Source organism: Mastigoproctus giganteus, chromosome 8 (assembly GCF_048544385.1).
Source record: "Mastigoproctus giganteus isolate SK-2022 chromosome 8, ASM4854438v1, whole genome shotgun sequence".
Lineage (NCBI taxonomy): Eukaryota > Metazoa > Arthropoda > Arachnida > Uropygi > Thelyphonidae > Mastigoproctus > Mastigoproctus giganteus.
Genome location: NC_143582.1, coordinates 60,759,739 through 60,778,159, shown reverse-complemented (window position 1 = coordinate 60,778,159; position 18,421 = coordinate 60,759,739). Strand labels below are relative to the sequence as shown.

At 34.2% G+C, this 18,421-nt stretch overlaps 1 protein-coding gene across 1 annotated transcript in view; it reads left to right on the top strand.

The window, feature by feature from the left end:
* Positions 1-18,421, top strand: part of LOC150081563 (proto-oncogene tyrosine-protein kinase ROS-like) — a 356,247-nt gene that overhangs the window by 37,218 nt on the left and 300,608 nt on the right. Inside the window, exons 6-7 of the mRNA XM_090380246.1 lie at positions 6,187-6,368; positions 13,568-13,662. Coding sequence (XP_090236372.1) covers positions 6,187-6,368; positions 13,568-13,662 — 277 coding nt within the window. The remainder of the gene's footprint in view (positions 1-6,186; positions 6,369-13,567; positions 13,663-18,421) is intronic.

Below are 18,421 nucleotides of genomic sequence, written 5' to 3'. Positions count from 1 at the left end.
CATTAAAAAAATACTCCACGAGGAGGATTCCAAGTTGGATGAATAGTGAAGTTGCCACATTACTTGAGCAGAAAAAGGTGGCATGGAAAGGTTACAGAGCAATAAAAAGTACTGAAGCCTATAACAGCTACAAGATGATCTGTAATAGAGCCACAGAAAAGGTTCGACAGCAAAGGCAGTTTATGAGAAATCACTAGCAAACAAAGCAAAGAGGGGGGGTAAGGAATTCTTCACATATATACATGCCAAGGAGAGCAGGACAAACCAGATCGGACCTTTACATAAGGGAAAGGAGATAGTATTAAATACACCAGCTGCCATTGCAGACAAACTCAACAGTTACTCTGCATCGATATTTACAAATGAAAAGCCTTTTGTGGCAATGGGAAATTGTGGGAGCGAAGTTAAAAAATATGTAATTAATGATATTGAAATTTCGCAAGATTATTTAATGAAAAAACTTTCGAGCCTACAGGCCAGTAAGGCTCCTGGGGTTGATGGAATATACCCCATAATCTTAAGGGAGGCGGCAAGTGAGTGCATTGAACCATTGAGACTAATTATGCAAGCATCACTAGACTCTAGGGAGATTCCCTTGGATTGGAAAAGTGCCAGTGTATCTCCTATACATAAGGGTGGCTCTAAGAGTGAAGTGGGAAATTATCGACCTGTCAGTCTGACTTCAGTAGTAGGGAAATCATGGAGGCAATGATCAAGGGTGGAATTCAGGATCATTTGGATCGAATTGAAATTCTCAAGGATACTCAGCATGGTTTTGAAAAGGGAAAGGGGAAAATCATGTGTAACAAATCTGGTTCACTGTTTTGAAAGGGTCACTCACGAGCTGGATTTAGGGAATAATTTCGACATTGTTTATTTAGATTTCAGCAAAACCTTTGACTCAGTCCCACATGAGCGGTTGCTTTATAAGCTGGAACAGGTTGGAATCACTGGGAAAATCGTTAGATGATTAGCAGGATGGCTTCAGGGCAGGAGGCAGAGGGTTTTGATAAATGGCTATTCCTCAGATTGGGTTGATGTAAGAAGTGGGGTTTCGCAAGGATCAGTATTAGGACTACTGTTGTTTTTAATTTTCATAAACGACATTGATGAAGGGATAGAGGGCGTGATGTCTAAATTTGCAGATGATGTTAAAATTGGTAGAGTAGTTAATGATCACTGTCAAGCTGAGCTTCTTCAGAGAGACCTAGACTTCAGGAATGGTCAGAAAAATGACAGCTATGCTTTAATCCAACAAAGTGTAAGGTATTACACCTGGGAAACAGTAATCCCAAAATAACTTATTCATTTGGTGGAGTTCAACTAAACCCAGTACTGGAGGAAAGGGAATTTGTTATTTTTTGTTATTTTGCTTTTTTTTTTAGGAGCATTAGCAACTAAGGCCATATTGCTCCGGGATATGCGGTGGTCATTCCCTGACCTTTCCGCATCCTCCGTATTTGGTGGTGACGGGCTCGAACCCCGGTCTAATCAAGAAGCGTGTGCTACGCACTGCTGCTCCTTCCCACCTGGCTACGGAGGCGCCGAAAGGGAATTGGGTGTTACGATACAGTCAGACATGAAATTCTCTGAACATTGTAAACAGGTTGCAAGGAAGGCCCATGGTGTCCTATCAATGATTTATCAAACTTTTGCAATTAGAGATAGGGAAGTGATAATCCCACTATATAAGGCTTTTGTTAGACCACACTTGGAATACTGTGTTCAAGTATGGAGACCGCACCTAAAGAAAGACATCGAGCTTCTTGAAAGGGTGCAAAGATGGGGGTAACTTGCCTGGTGAGATCGGCAAAAGGGCGTCCTTATGAAGAAAGACTTCGAATATGTGGGTTGCAGAGTTTGGAAACTAGACACCTTAGAGGAGATTTGATTGAGGTGTTTAAGGCTCTGAGAGGCATCAGTAAAATGAATGAGAACAAAATTTTCAAGATTATTAATGATGCTAGAACTAGGGGACATAAATTAAAGTTACAGAGGGAAATGTTTAGATTGGACTGCAGGAAGTTTTATTTTAGCCAGCGAGTTATAAATTGAGGTTGACAGTTTGGGGAAATTCAAAGGTCATCTGGATAGTACCTTCGGGTCAGGGAAGCGCATAGGATGATAGGTTTAATTTCCTTTTCTTTTATTAATTATTATTATTTATTTTATTTTATTTATTTTTTTATCATTGTTTTTTTTTTTTTTTTTTTTTTTGGCTGGCGCAGCATAAGCCATAGGCTTTCTTGCACCATGTGGCCATTACTAATACTAATATGAAAACTAATATAAAGCAAAAAAGACCTGAAGATTTGGTTGAAAAACAGTGTGCCAGAGTCAGAGTTATGTATAAACGCTTTAAATAGCCGTATTTTTTAGATGGAATAACCAATTTAAATAAAAATTTGTTCATTTTAAAATTAAAATAAACAATCAGGCTTTTAATGAGTTTTCATTATGTTGCAGATTAATTGGTGACCCATTGAATATGGATAATAGTCAACTAACATTTGAAGAAAAGAAGTACTAGGAGTATAAAAAAATTTTTAACAAGTAATGATCAGTAATATATCCAATTGCCAAAGGTAATCAAATATGCAATTTCAAAAACCCATGGTATCCCGAACATTACATGTTGAAGCAGCACAGCGATTTATACGTCTTTTTTAATGAAGGAAATACAAAGAGGAGTGTTATTAAAAGGGCTGCTAAGCTTTTATACATTAAAGCAAAAAACATTAATGATATTAATTAAGGAGCTTGAAGTGAATTATTTCTCTGTTCTCCAGAATTTGTTGATGAATAAAATGTGCTTGGCTTAAAAGATCTGCGGTGGGATGCCAGCCAGCAATTTCCCTCAGGTTAGGGTAGTCTAGAGAAGCATTATACTATTTGTAAAATAGCATTAACTTTTGTTTTAGAATATGAAATTTAAATTTTAAGAGCACCAGGTGTGGCAGGTTCATATTTACCCTCAGAGAAGGCCCACCTTAGGAACCATTATTCTATTGGATACTCCTCCTTCAGAGCGGGAAGCACTGTGTCTGTGAGTTACTAATTTGACTCTGTTCCATTGATATGTTGACACACCCATCCACTGAAAGAGATGAAGCACTCAATGTGAACACCTAACAGTTCTTTTAGAATAAATCTCTATTCCCCCCCCCCCCCAATGCCAAAGGAGAACTTCCTTTAACACAGCAATTTAGACATGGGTTGTGTCTTTTCTTTAAAGACCTGGTGACACTCAGCCACCAAATCTTCAAAGCCAAAATAACTCCTTAAAGCTGATACTATATTTACCACAACCATTTTGATTCTCTTGCTGTGAACTCACATAAGAAAGCCAAACCAAATATTTATTCTAACATGTTTAAATATAGAATACTGGTACACTTCACACTGACTGGTTATGTAATTCTAGGCAAGGACTAAATTGCAGACATATCCATCATTTTGAAATATCAAAGATTTACTCAGTATTATAGAAAATAATAATTCAGCAGATATTTAGAACTTATTACAAAGATATGCTCTTATGCATTCTTCATTTAAGTTTTTTTTTTTAAATTACTAGCAACAGTTGAATTCAATATAAATCACATCTTTCATTATAAAAAAAGAAAAGAGAGAGAAGCTATCTAGTATTTTGTATTCTAGATTAGACTACAGTTTTTCTTTCTTACATAATTCTTGCATTTGTCTAACATCCCATTTTAAAAGAAATTATCTTTCACACTTTCCACATCAAATGAGTTCTCTGTTACTCTTCATGGGGTCTTTCTCTGCAGCCTGGGTCTTTGTTTTTCCTTTATATAATGTTGGATTTTTTTCAACTTTAACTATGGTTGCATACTGAACAAAAGATGGCACTATTTTCATGGGGAATCACCAGAAGAAAAAGAATCTTTCTCTCTGAGGTTCAAGAGCCCTCTTTTATTTCAGAGGCCATTCCATTGAGATTGCAAGTCCTTGATTTCTGTTGGGTTGATTGATTTGGTGTGTAATGGGGCATTGGTAGCTGAATCCATAATGCACTAAGTTAAACTGATTGGGTGTAAGTTGAGTTCACACAACCAGCACCCAAAAAACATGATGGAAAAGAGATTCCAGCATACAGCATTTGTTTGGCATGTCTTGTGACTTCTCAACAAATATAAGAAGGGTGAAAATCAATACAAGTGTGTGGTCTTTTCCACTTGAGTATCATGCCGTAGGCAGGCGCCTCCGTAGCCAGGTGGGAAGGAGCAGCAGTGTGTAGCACACGCTTCTTGATTAGACCGGGGTTCGAGCCCATCACCACCAAATACGGAGGATGCGGAAAGGTCAGGGAATGACCACCACATATTCTGGGAGCAATATGGCCTTAGTTGCTAATGCTCCTAAAAACCAAATAACAACAACAACATGCCATAGGCTTTCACCATTCACGTGGTAATTACTTCTCTTCTCATATTTTTGGTTTATAATAGAGAAACCTATCATAGAATGCAATTTTACAAATACCATTATAGTTTACACAAGCAGCTTTAACACATTAACATTTTGCAGTATTAACTGTTTGCGGTAAATTCTGAAGCAAAGTACTTCTACACATGTAACATCTCAGTGGTTATGAAAGTTGGCATTTCAACCTGATATTTGAACAGCTTAGAGTCTTAGAAAAACACTTCACTCAAGGTAACTGCTTCTGGCAAATTGGAAAAATGTATTAGTATGTGATGCTAATAATGACAGGTACACTAGTTCCCAAGAAAATTACACAACATTGTAACAGTTCCAAAGCTCTAAGATTTCATAAGTGTGTGAAGGGAACCATGAACCATATTTAGCAGGCATAAAGAATAGTGGTTGGCCATTTTATTGAAGTATTTGATTATTCAGTTTGAAATAGAGACATAAAACAGATCTAGTAGAGTTTTTAAGGATGAAAATATATATTGAGAAATAAAGGAAAATTTAGAGTACTTATACAGCTTTCTTTTTGTGTGTAATAACTCTAAGATATTTTGTTAGCAGAGACATTAATTTTGAAAGGTGTTTGAAGGTGTTCTCTTTAGAGAGGATTGATAGATAGGTTGAAATAATCAAGGAAGGTAGAGCTCATCTATAATTTTGGATAGGATAAGTTCAGAAGAGATGAGATGGTATAATTGATAGAATTTGTAGCACTGATGATTTTTACATCATCTACATATGAAATCAAGTTGGAATGAGCTTGTAAAAAAGGGGGGTTGCAAAATTGGAGAGAACAATGGCTTATAAGATGCCTCCTTTTTTGAACCTCATACTAAAAGTAAACCTCATACTTCTATTGTGGCAGTGCAAGTCCATTACCTAATGTTCTAGGTTTGAAGATTCTTTAGAAAATTAAAACTGTCACCCTACGTATTAAAGAAAAGAGTTTAGGGGAAAATAATAATGAGGTTGTGCAAACTGCAACACAGACCAAATTTATGTCCATTTTGATTATGTTAATTTGGATTTTGTTGTTAAGGACTTGATAATGTACATAACATATAATAATTAAACTCCGGGGGCTCACTCTGGTGAGTATGGGCTTGGCACACCCAGGGTCCTGAGCTGGATATCATCATTCTTCTCTTTCTTGGTGATTCCTTTCTACTTCTCTCTCTCTCTCTCTCTCTCTCTCTCTCTCTCTCTCTCTCTCTCTCTCTCTCAGGGTAACTCAGAAATTTTTTTTGGCTGGTGCAGCATAAGCCTCAGGCTTCCTTGCACCATATGGCTAATAATAATAACTGCAAGGCACCATCTCAACAGCTATTTCAGGATTTACTGGTGACCTCAAGGAATATCATATCTGATTCACCTCTTTTAGTGATGCCATTCAGTTTAAAAATGATATTAGTAATTTTAGATGAACTCATGGATAACAATATCATTTATTGTTATTTTTATCCATGCTTACTTATAAAGTAAGCATAAGCCCAAGGCCTTAACTGTCACTTATGGGAACAGAGCATTCCCATGAACAAAAACAGAATGTAGAGTGTACTACTGTATAATTATTTTAGTGGTTGCATTGAAATATAACCCTATACCTTTTATTAATTTGTTATATTTATGAACTCTTATTAAATATAATTTTTTCTCATACTCTCCCTTTATCATGTAACTTATACTGTATACTGTTTTTTTTTTTTTTTTTTTTTTCACAATTACTAGGTGTTGCACTACATATTAAACAAGATTTGATAATTTTGTCTGATTCTCTTGGACACATACACAGCATCCCACTTCAAGGGAATATAAGAAGTGATACAATCATTACAGAGAATCTACATCATCCTAATATTTTGTCTGTAGATTGGCTTAATGATAAACTTTATATAGTGGATGGAAACCAGGTAAGGAATTCATTGCACATTTTATACAACATTCTTTTTCTCTATGCATATTTTTGGCACACAATGATATATAATTTTTGGCTGAGTTAAACAATTTGTTGTATATTGTGTCTCTACAAGTTTATATTCACAGGAAAATCTGCATATTGGTCAGGCTGAAACCTAGAGTAAACACAGAGGAGAAAAACTCTACTCCCTCTATATAAGATTGGCTGTCTCTAGCCATGAATTCCTCCAGTCTCTCTAAACAAATGGCAAGTGGTAAAACCACTGTACTGTCATGGAGGACAACAACAAATGTTTATGCCATTTATTTGGGATAGTTCTAATGACTTTATTATTCTCTATGCAGAATTTGTGGTGTGTTGGCTGTTTCTCTTTTTTAAGACATTTTATATGTATATATATGCACGCATGAACCATAATGTGTATAATATACTCACTTATTCTAATTTTTTCTCTCTCTATAAAAGAATATACAGTGGTGTACAAAATCTCTTAAATATAATTGCATAAATTTTGACATCCTGATGTAATTTAATTTGATAAAACTCCTGATCCTTTATTGGATCTGGGCTGTCTAAAAGATAAGGAAGAGGTGGGATAAAGTAGTTATGAATGGACATATTTCAGGAAGACCAGGGTAGTAAGCAAGGTAATTCAGGTTCAGTGTCAGGGGTACACCTACTGTTTCTAATCTCCTTGAATAACTGACACAGGAGTACTACAGAGAAACCTATCAAAGTTTTGGATGACTTTAATGCTGGAAGGGTGGTTAGCAAAAGAACCAGACCAGGTTCCTTCAGAATGGCTTAGATTGATTGCTGATATGGTCTGAAAAATGGAAACTAAAATTTAACGGCAATAGAAATTCAGGTGTTACAAAACTAGAGGAAAGGAGAAGAGTAAAAGGTTCCTTGGGATGAAAAAAAACTTGAGGGTTAAAAATTTATACAGTCACATATGAAATTTATCACAGGGTGTAAATAGGTGACTAGATAAGCACATTTGTGTCTTGTCTATGATTTTTAGGGTTTTTTCAACTGTGGAGAAGGATGTTATTGTTCCCCTGTATAAGTTGATGGTGACATTACATTTTAAATATTGTATTCATGTCTAGAGGCCATACCTAAAAAAGACAGAATTGCTATAGAAGGGCAACCAGTTTAATGAGCTGTGCTAATCAGTGTCCATATAAAGAATGGTTAGAAGGTACTGACCTGCAATGCAGCGACCAGGCATCTTAAATGGGATAAATTCCCATTGGTTGGAGAGACAAGACCAAAAGGGAATGAATATGAAATCTTAGGGAGTAACAGAAGGCAGAATCTTAAGAAGTTGTAGATCATAGAACATAGGAATGGAATAAATTACTTACCACAGTGGCTGAAGCAGAAAGTTTGATTAAATTCTAAGTGGAATTGGATGGTAATTTTTTATTGATGGGGAAATGAGTCACTAGACCCTTTTTTTTTTTTTTTTTTTTGTTACATACAGAAAAAGTTTACTTACTTGCATCAGCTGAGTGGTCAGGAGTAACAGTGCAGCAGCACACCATCTTTGAGTAGACCGGGGCTCAAGCCCCTGACTGCTAAATACAGTTGATTGCCAACCCACACTGGATCAACGTGGCAGATTATGGTCTATTTCCCTCAGCATGAATTGTTGAGGAGGTTTCCATCCTGCAGTGGGCTGATAATGGCTGTAGTTTACTTTTTTTTACTTGCATCATTAGCTGAATATAAGGTCAGTATATGATTTAGCATTAGTAAAGGATATGATGCAAGAAAGCAAGCTTATTTAGCATCAACCAGAAAAAAAAACCCTTCCTGTTTCACCCATCCATTCACTCTAAAAGTTTATCTAGTTCAGTCTTGAATTAATCTGTCAACTTCCACAACGACAGATGGAAGTCTGTTCCAGCAATCAACCACCCTCTGGCTAAGGCAAATTTCCAAACATCTATCCTACAACCATCTTTCGTCAGTTTGAATTTATATCCCCTCAGGTGCCAAATCTGAGCAGGAGGAAGAATCCCATCAGCATTGAGCTTGCTCAAACCATTCAAGGCCTTATACACCTCAATCGGATCACATCACAGGTGCCTAGTCTCCAGACGTTGCAGTTTGCAGAACTTAAGCCTATCTTCGTAACAGCAACCCTTTGTTCCACTCACTAATCTCTTTGCCCTTCTCTGTACTTGTTCTAGTAGCTCAACATCTTTCCTAAAATGAGGCATCCAAACTTGTATGCAAACTTGTATCCAAACTCAAGGTGTGGCCTGACCATTGCCTTATACAAGGGGATAATCACCTTATCCCTGCTAGCAAAACTCCTATACAGCCACTCCCCAGCTTACGTAATATTCAACTTACAGAAATTCAACTTTACATAAGTTTTTACTGGCTGGTGCAAACTTAAAAAAATTGTGAAAACGTATTTTACATCCCTTATGAATAAATGGAGGTATTGTAATGTGAACCCAATAACACACTGTGTTTTTTTTGTAATTCGTTCCAAGACTTTGGAAGTTGAAATATTTGCTCTATAATTTTTAAGCCATTATTTCTCTAAAAGGTTATTTTTATAATGGAAATTTTCTCTACACTTTCATCCTTACCATATGTTCCCATTATAAGAATCAATTTTGAATGCCTTTGTGATATTTTTCTAAAACACATTTCTGGAGGTCCATAAAACAATAAAAACAATTTGCACTTTTCAGTTTATTGGGCTTTTCTGTTAGTGCAATCTATTATAAACAGGTAGTAAACTTGATCTTATTGTATTTGCAATAATACCAATAACTGGAATTGTGTGGGTTTTTACGTTACAGTATTATGGTGAAATGAGTTCCCCATCACTGAAATCTTCTCTTTATTCCTATTTACTTATTATAAATTATATTCCTAGTAACAATACTTTAGTTTAAATTGAATTTAGATAGAAATTTTACAGGTTATTACTTAGTATCGGTAAGGGTATCAAATCCACTTGTGGACAGGTTTTGCAGCTCCCGCAAACGAAAAGTTTTCAATTATACTTAGGCGTTTTATTGACTTAATTGTTAGATTAACTTATTTTCTATAAGTAGCTTATAGACCTAGTCAAGCTCTGTGGTTTATTTTGAATTTAGATAGCGCAATTTGGATTTTGAGCATGCTGAATACTGATGGAATTCTTCCTTTGCTCAGAATAATCATCTGAGAGGGTATAAATTTAAATTGAGGAAAGACAGTTGTAGGATAGATGTGCAGAAGTTTGCCTTTAGCCAGTGGGTAGTTGATTGGTGGAACAGACTTCCATTTTTGTTGTGGAAGTTGATAGCCTAAATAAATTTCAGTCTGAGCTGGACAGGTATTTGGAATGAATGGAGGGGTGAAATTGGAGCTTTTTTTTTTTTTTTTTGACTGATGCTGCATAAGCTTGCTTTCTTGCATTGTGTGCCTCTAATAATGCTAATGCTAAGTTAGTTATTCATTTGAAGCATTGCTACCCTCAGAACATCTTGCCAACATCAGATGTTTTGTCAAAAAACAAAAATTCTTGAGATTAGTGCAAGTATTACTTTGATGTCTATCATCAGATAAATGCAGATCTGTATTACTCTTCTCCCCCCCCCCAAACTAGCAGTTTTCCTGAATGCTTAAGGTATCCTCAATGATGCTGGCAAAAATCTTTGCTCCACTTTTGGTTCAAATGAATACCATCTCTACAAAATAGATTCCTTCAACCTAAAAGTGCAGGACATGCTGATAAAAATCCCCCCCCCCCCTAGAATCTTGCAGATTCCCTCAAATCTTGAGTTAATCCACAAGGCTCTCAGCATATAATCCCACCTATCATGCCTGGCAGAATTGCAGACACATACACATTCTTATCTAACACAGCATTTTTTCAGTATGGTCTTATATTTATCCAACAAATGGTCAGGTTGTGTTTGTTTAATATTGTTAGTCCCTGCATGAATAGCAATGCTCTCTTTACCCCACTTAAAATCTGACAGTTTTTTGGTAACATCATTAGTTGTTGCTCTCAGCATCAGCAGGTGGACCAGAACCACAACTTGGTTCTGGCCCACCTCTCTTTATTACAAAAATTATTACCCGTTTTCCTGATAACAGATTCTCCCAAACTAGATCACTTTCTACCAGAGTGGTATGGCATTTGACTGTTCTTCTCTGGGACCTGAATTTGTATGGGGGGGATGCATTACTTGACAAGTCACGAGATATTGTAGTCCCTGATGAGCTCCCAGTTACATTTGTTTCTAGGGCAAGCACTCTTTCTTCAGTGATCCAAATTTTTCTCATAATGCACCAAATTCTAAGTTGACATCAGTAAACTCTTTACATCAGGTGCAAAGAAAAGAATCATCAGTTGAGCTAGGTTTCTCCACTAGACCAACCTTAGAATACATGCGGCAGACTATACAAATGATGAACTTGTGACTCACACTGAAAATACCCACAGGCATTTATATCTAGATCACAATGTCCTTGGACTTTATATTGTAAGTGGATCTTATGGCAACAATTATTAAAGTAAAATATAGACTTTAGAAAGATTACAAAATTTAAATTTGCAATATATTACAGAATTTAAATTTACAATATATTATAGAATTTATATTAGCAAAATATTACAGAAATGAAACTGTTGATAAAACTTTAACTACTAGAGAAGTTAAATATAAGCTACCGAATGAAAGTTGCAAAGTTCCCACCAGAATATCGATAAAAATGTAATTAATATTAAGCTGTAGCTGTACAAAATTTAAAATACATTAATGAACTTAAATTAACACAATATTACAGGAATTAAACTGTTGACAAAATTTTTAATACTGGTGAGGTTAAATTTTAGCTACCAAATGGAAGTTACAACGTTCCTGCCAAAATATCGATAGCAACTTCTGAATATTGAGCTGTAGCTTTATAAATACTTAACTAAATATAAACATAAAATAATTTACATGACTATATGAATTCAAACTATATATAATATACTACAGTTTAGTATGTTAAATAAATAAAAAAAAACCCTCAAAATTATTCCAGAAACTAACCTGCTATGAAGTTCCAAAGTGCACAGCCACTGTATACAATCAAGTGCAGCAATGTGCTATAAGTTTGCACTGGTTGTTGTTATCCAAACCAATGATGAAATGTCTTATTAATCGATGAAGATTGCATATACCATGTTATAATCATTCCCTAAGAAGAATAACTTTATTTTTTTATCTTACAATGTAAAAATATATTTTTTTCTAAAGCTCATTCATTGATATTCTATCTGGTAGTGTTCCTTTTAAATGTATCCCTGTGTTAGGGATACATTTAAAATTGACATTACAGTAAATGACATCTGCTGTGGCTTTGTTTATTGTCATTTGTTTACATTTAACAAACTGAATTGTTATTTACATTTATAACCACTAACATTGTGTTTTAGTCATTATAAATGTTTAAAGATAAAAATAAGTTTGGTTATTAGGGAATCATGTCAATTAGATGTAAGACAGTTTGTCATATGACAGTTGTTCATCGCAATTTAATGATGGCAACTTAAGTTTTCTGATAATACAGATTGGTAGGATGATTAGTAACACCAATCAAGGTGTACTACTACAACGAAACATAAAAAAATGAGGTAGATAGACTGAGAAGTGGCAGTTGAAGTTGTTTAACATTGATAAATGCAAGTTGCTGCATATAAGTGGCAGTAATCCCAAAATAAAACATACCATTTCAGTGATATCATATGCAACAGGAGTACCTAGGAGTTATTTACAGTTTAATATGAAGCTCTCTGAGCAGTACAGACAGGCTGCTAGGACAGTACATGGGGATTCTGTCAATAAAATGCAGGAATTTTGCCAGCAGGAACAAGACAATGATTATTCCATTATATATAAGGTAATGGTTAGGCCACATCTTGAGTACTGCATACAGGTCTGGAAGACTCATTTTAAAATGGATCTAGATCTCTTGGAATGGGCACAGAGAAGCACTACCAGATTAGTCAAGGATACAAAAGTATATTCCTAATATGAAAGATTTTAATTTCCAAGCTTAAATTAGAAAATGATGGCTGCAGGGCAGATGTTTGAAAATTTGCTTTCAGCCAGAGAGTAATTTATTGTTGGAACAAACTTCTATCTTGTGTTGTGGAAGTGGATAGTTTGAATAAATTTAAGAAGGCATTAGACAAATTATTATTATCACTACCAGATGCAGTCTATTTTAGAATTAAAGGGATGATTAGAATTTTTTCATTTTTAAATTCATTTTAAATTTAAACAAAAGTAATCATATAAATGTATAATGATATAGTGTATAATTCTGTTCTTATTTTGATCTTAGTCAATAATAGAAATATGTGTGCATTCACCCTCTTTAACCTTTCTGCTCTAAAACATTTCTTAAACATTTCTTAAACAGGTAATCTATTAATCCATCTATTTCTTAAACTGATGTTCATACATCAGTGTTCTACATATGTATATATTGTTTTATTTGGCTTGTATTTCTAAGAGTAGTGCTACTGTTTAATAAATTATTTTTATTTCTGAATTCATGCTTGTAGTGTTCTAGCTTTTATAGTTACAAAAATAAATTGATTAAATAAGTTTACTTAATATTGTGGTAACTGCCATCGAAGCAAAATTAGTAGTATAAAATTACCCAGTGTTAATAGTGGGTAATTTTACACTACTAATTCTGGGTATAAAATTACCCAGGGTATAAAACTACCCAGTGTTAACACTGGGTAATTTTATACCCAGTTAACAAATATACTGTTGCCTAAAGTGTACTCCAGTAAGAAGTTCTTGCTAAAGGACGCCCTGGTATGGGAAGCCTTTTAGTATGAACTTACTCCACAATTTTAGTCATACGTGTTTCTTGAAACAAATGTATATATTTTTAAAATTAAACATTTAAAGGTTAACTGAAATATAACTTTGTTTTCTTGTTGGCTGAATTTTAATGAAATCCAAATTTTAAAAAGCTTAAAGGAAGAAATCCAAAGGTTTGTATTTCAATCTGGAAAATATATGCCTTAATTATATATAGAGTGCAAATGGTGAAGATGCAATTTATCTAAGTGATTTATTTGTACTCATGAAAATTTTAATTTCCTCTCTGATGTAATTATTATTATTATTATATATTTTTTTAATTTTTTTTTAAAACTAGATAAGAAGATGTGATATGAATGGAGAAAATCATGAAATAGTCATAACAGACTTTCCCGAAAGACCAACAGATATCAAAGTTGATCCCTACAATGGGTTAGTATGTTCATTGCCTAACTTTTTAGACATAGCAGGTGTCCAAATGCTGAATAACAGAAAACTGAATGTTACGGTATACACTCATTATATTTTAATAAATATTTAGGAAGAGATATGATTTAGTGGAAATCAAATGTATAAAAATGCACATAATCAGTAAATTATTTTGCTTGAATTGCAGATGTACTATTGTTATCTCAAAATATATTTTCATAAAAAAATAAACATACTTCTAACTATGTAATTGTTTCAGTTTAGAAATATAAATTTTAATTAAATTTGACTTACTAGTACAGTAGAAAAAGATTATAAGAAAAGTAAGCGGTCTGAAATTATCCAGTGTCAGTTGTTAGTAGTGAATATGTTATTGCTTAAAGTGTATCTATCAAGGCCCTACTAAAAATTAACCCCCCAGTTTATCTTGGGATAAGGTTATTTAAGGGAATACTCTATGCAAAAAAATGTGGGGCTGAATTCAAAGTTTGTATATTTTTCTACTTGGGGAGCTCAAAACTCAGCTGGCCAACAATGCCATAATGTGACTTCTCTTACTCGGTAATATGCCTACCTCTCTGTATGCTGAGAATGAATGTAGTGGGAATAATGGGAATGATCCTAACATTTGGATAGAAAAAAGCCCTAAGTGCGTAGAAATGATGTGTGGGGGGTGACACTGTTCAGGGTATTTATCCACTCTCTACTAAACAATGTCTAAAGTAATCTTTTCTGAAACAACTTTTTTTTCCTTATTGGCAATTCTGTGTTATATACTGGATACTTTCCTGCTATCCTTAGTTTTTGTCTGTTCTGTCTAAATGGCAGTAACCCATGCCACAGACAAATGATGATAACTAATAGTCGTCAAACTTTTTTTACTCTCATTGTCTCACTGTTGTAAAAAATAATCAATTGGTATTAGAAACCCTTACTGTTGTCAGACTGACAATCTTTGGAATTTAAAAAGAGGTAGAAGAAATTTGTTGATCCCTGGACTTCACTTTCTGTGGATTGTAATTTTCAGGACTCACAAATCTGGAGGTAGATTGTTACAAAAATCAGAAGTAGTGGGAACCAATGAACAATAAGAAAAGGCAGTGTAATAAATTTGAAATTAAACCATTATGAATCTATCTTCAACCCAGCAAGCAGTATGCTTAATGGGAAAAGAAGAAGTCCATCAATAGATGCCAATTCAAAAGAATGGTGCTCCTAAATATAACTGCAGCAAACACATGCAACTTGTCAAAAGAGGTACAAACTAAGCAAATAGTTTTTGAGCAATATCTTTCAAAAAGTGCAGCTGCCACTTTAATGGTACTGACTTACAATATCTGACACAATTATCTGCATTCATATATTTTGTCCTTCCTGTCTGCTTCACTCATTATTTGTGAAAATACTTGTAACCTTTTAATTTTTCCATCAAGAATATATGGGAGATTAAAAACAAACAGATGATGTCACAGTAGAACAGAATCATGAGAGCCTTCTCAATCAGTTTGTCCTTGTAGAGACTGTGCAAGGCTCATGGGGTAGAATTTTTCTCACTGTGGTCTTTGCTTGTTAACAGAAGAGACTGTTTTTACAGGAATGGGATACATCTAGACAGAGGGGTACAAGGATATTTGCTAATGATATTGAGGCAATATTATGTGGGTCATAAAACTGCTAGCTAGAGAGGATACATTTACTAATAGATTAACAGCAGATGCAGGTAGAGGTGTAAGTGATTCTTGCATTGCTTCTGTTGCAGCATGCAGTAGCCTGGAAAAAATGTGTCAGGGGATGTTAGTGTCTGGTTGTTGTTTGTTGTGCTCCATAAATTTTTCTTGATTCATGTAATTAAAATTGCAGTATTAAGTTGTTTTTAGTGTTGCCATATCGAGATCATCCCTTGGAAATGCCAGATGCAAATGGAGAATAACGAGAGCAGACAACAGATAAGTTTTGGATGAGTTTATTCATGCTCATTGTTGCCACTTCTTATGTGCGCTTCGACCATTGTTCAGTGTCTTTCAGGTACAACATGTCCGGTAGCAACATGACCTTGACCTGGCATTAGTGAGCTGCTAAGCCATTCTGTTGAATAACAGCATGTGTAGTGACAGCTAAGGAAATACGGCTAATGACTGAATTTTAATTAAAATTTTTAAATATCAGTTTAACATGGATGACAAAACTGTTGTCACTGATACTAGCATTTCAATTGAAGATTTTCCTTCTTTGGGACCTACACATAACATCAAGTTAATCAGATACAAAGTTAAATGTGTCCTCTATGGTAAGTCTTGTCAGAATAGATTCTTCTAATGATAATTCTCAAAATCAAGACTGTCAGAAAATAAATACTGCTATTTCAATAGCTGATGCTCCGGTTGATGCTAGGGCTCAGGCTCATAAAATACATAAAGAAACTGTTGAATTGTTTTACTATTAAAAGCAACAGATTTACTAAAGCAATTACTAATTTTCTGTATGAAAAACTTGGTGACTTAGAATTTATTCTTAACAGTATTTTTATAGACAATGAAAAACTTAAAGTTATAAATGAGAAAAACCATCGATATTTTAAGGTAAAACCTTGTGATGCCACCTAATACTGAAAAGCATCTGCACTCTGCAGAAGCATTAAAAGAAAGTACTTAACAAAATAGTTTATTAATAATTCCTAAATTTAGACATATTTTCAAAATTTTGAGTTATAAAACATAGGAGGAGTGAGTAAAAACACACTGTTTATAGGAAAAGATTTTTTTTTTTTTTTTTTGTTAGTTGTTGGCACATCAGCTTCTGTGGCCAAAATGTACTTCCCAAAGTTTTTTTGCATTTTACACTGATCCAAGCCCGAGGTGGGATTCGAACCCGCGACCTTTGGGTTGCCAGGCAGACACTTTACCCACCTGGCTAGCCCAGTCGGCATAGGGAAAGATAATCATAATAAATGAAAGATGTTATGATACACAGATATATAAATTTATTAAATTAATAAAGACAGTATTATTAATTATTACAAATGATGCAAATTTAAAAATAATAAACGATAAACACACAGATGCTTGACAAATATATTTTCAAAACAGAAAAATATAAAGGTTTACAAATAGACAAATTTTACATAAATTCAAGCTACAAATAAAGAAATTTTATGTAAACTCAATCTTTCTAGCTTTTACATCTGCAGCTTTGTGTAAAAGCTCAGAATAATCAATGCTTTCCAATATATCTTTTTCTATAAAAATTACCACTAGCACCACTGACCTTGTGTTATTTGTCATTCTCATGTAGTTTTTAGTTATCTTTAATTTTGAGAAACTGCATTCTCCCAAAGCCACAGATACAGGTAGAGTAAGTAAAATTTTTAATGCAATTATTACATTTGGAAACAAAGATAACAATTCATTATTATGCAAATATTTGAGAATGTCTAAAGGGTAATGAATATCAGTGAAAAGAGATAGATCTAGTAATTCTTTGAAAGCTTTGTCCCATTAATATCTTTATACTCACCATCATTAATATCTTTATACTCATCATCTGTAAGAGATGGTTGTAAATCTATGCAGTGTTTGCTTAAATCGTCTTTTGACATTTCTCCTTATGCTACAATGATCTTCCAATAACTCGAATTAAACAGTGAAATACAATTAAATCTTAAATTTGAGTGTGGAGTCCTGAATATTCGTTGCATGGTTCATAATCAAAATTTTTCTAATTTTTTTTGAGCTCTTAGAAGCACAATATCTTTAAAAGTAGCTTCTACAACTAAAGCATTTGCAAGTTTGCTAGAAATTTGTATCAGTTCTTCAAACCCTGCATCAGAATGTTTTCCTACTAAAAATTCTTTAGCTTCTTTAAGGACTCTTAAACATTCTATAAGCTTTAAACATAGATTCTGCAAAATCTTGTAAAAAAAAAAAAAACTGCAGCCATTATCAATCCACTGCAGGATGGAAGCCTCCTCAACAATTCATGTTGAGGGAAAAATCTTGTAAACCACATTAATTTTTTTTAGGATAATACCATATCACAACTAAACATAAATTTCAAAGTTATTATTTTTCTTGCTAGTGACTCTGCTAAATGATGAGACATAGCATCTTTTTCATTATTTTCTGACAGCTCCAACATGGATGACACCATGTTGGAGTTGTCATATATACCATCTAAATACATCATCATATATACCAGGGGTGGCCAACGAGTCGATCGCAATCTACCAGTCGATTGCAGATTTAATTTCGGTCGATCATGACGAATTTTAAATATACAGTCATCCCTCGATTTGTGCACCTTGTGCAATGAAATTTTTGAGATGGTAGATCATGGCACATTTTGAAGGAAAAAAGTAGATCGCATCACAAATTAAGTTGGCCACTCCTGGTATATACCATATAAATGATATTCCAGTGGTTCAAGAGCATCTGTGTGACTTGACCAATGTGTTTCAAACAGAGGTTTTAAAGTTACTGATGGAACATGTTTTATTAGAACCAGAAAAATAGACATAAAGTTCTTGGATGGTATTTAATAAAGCTATTCCTTCTATTGAGGCTGATACAGAATCATAAAACACTAAATTTAATGAATGATTTGTGCAAGGAATGAAAAATGCATGTGGATTTAAATTTAATATTTGCCACTGTACATCTAAACTTTTACCTTTCATGTTTGCTCTGTTATCATATCCTTCCCCATGAAGATCGCCCAAACGTAAACCAAAACTTTCTAATTGTTTTAATATCACTCCCACTAGTCC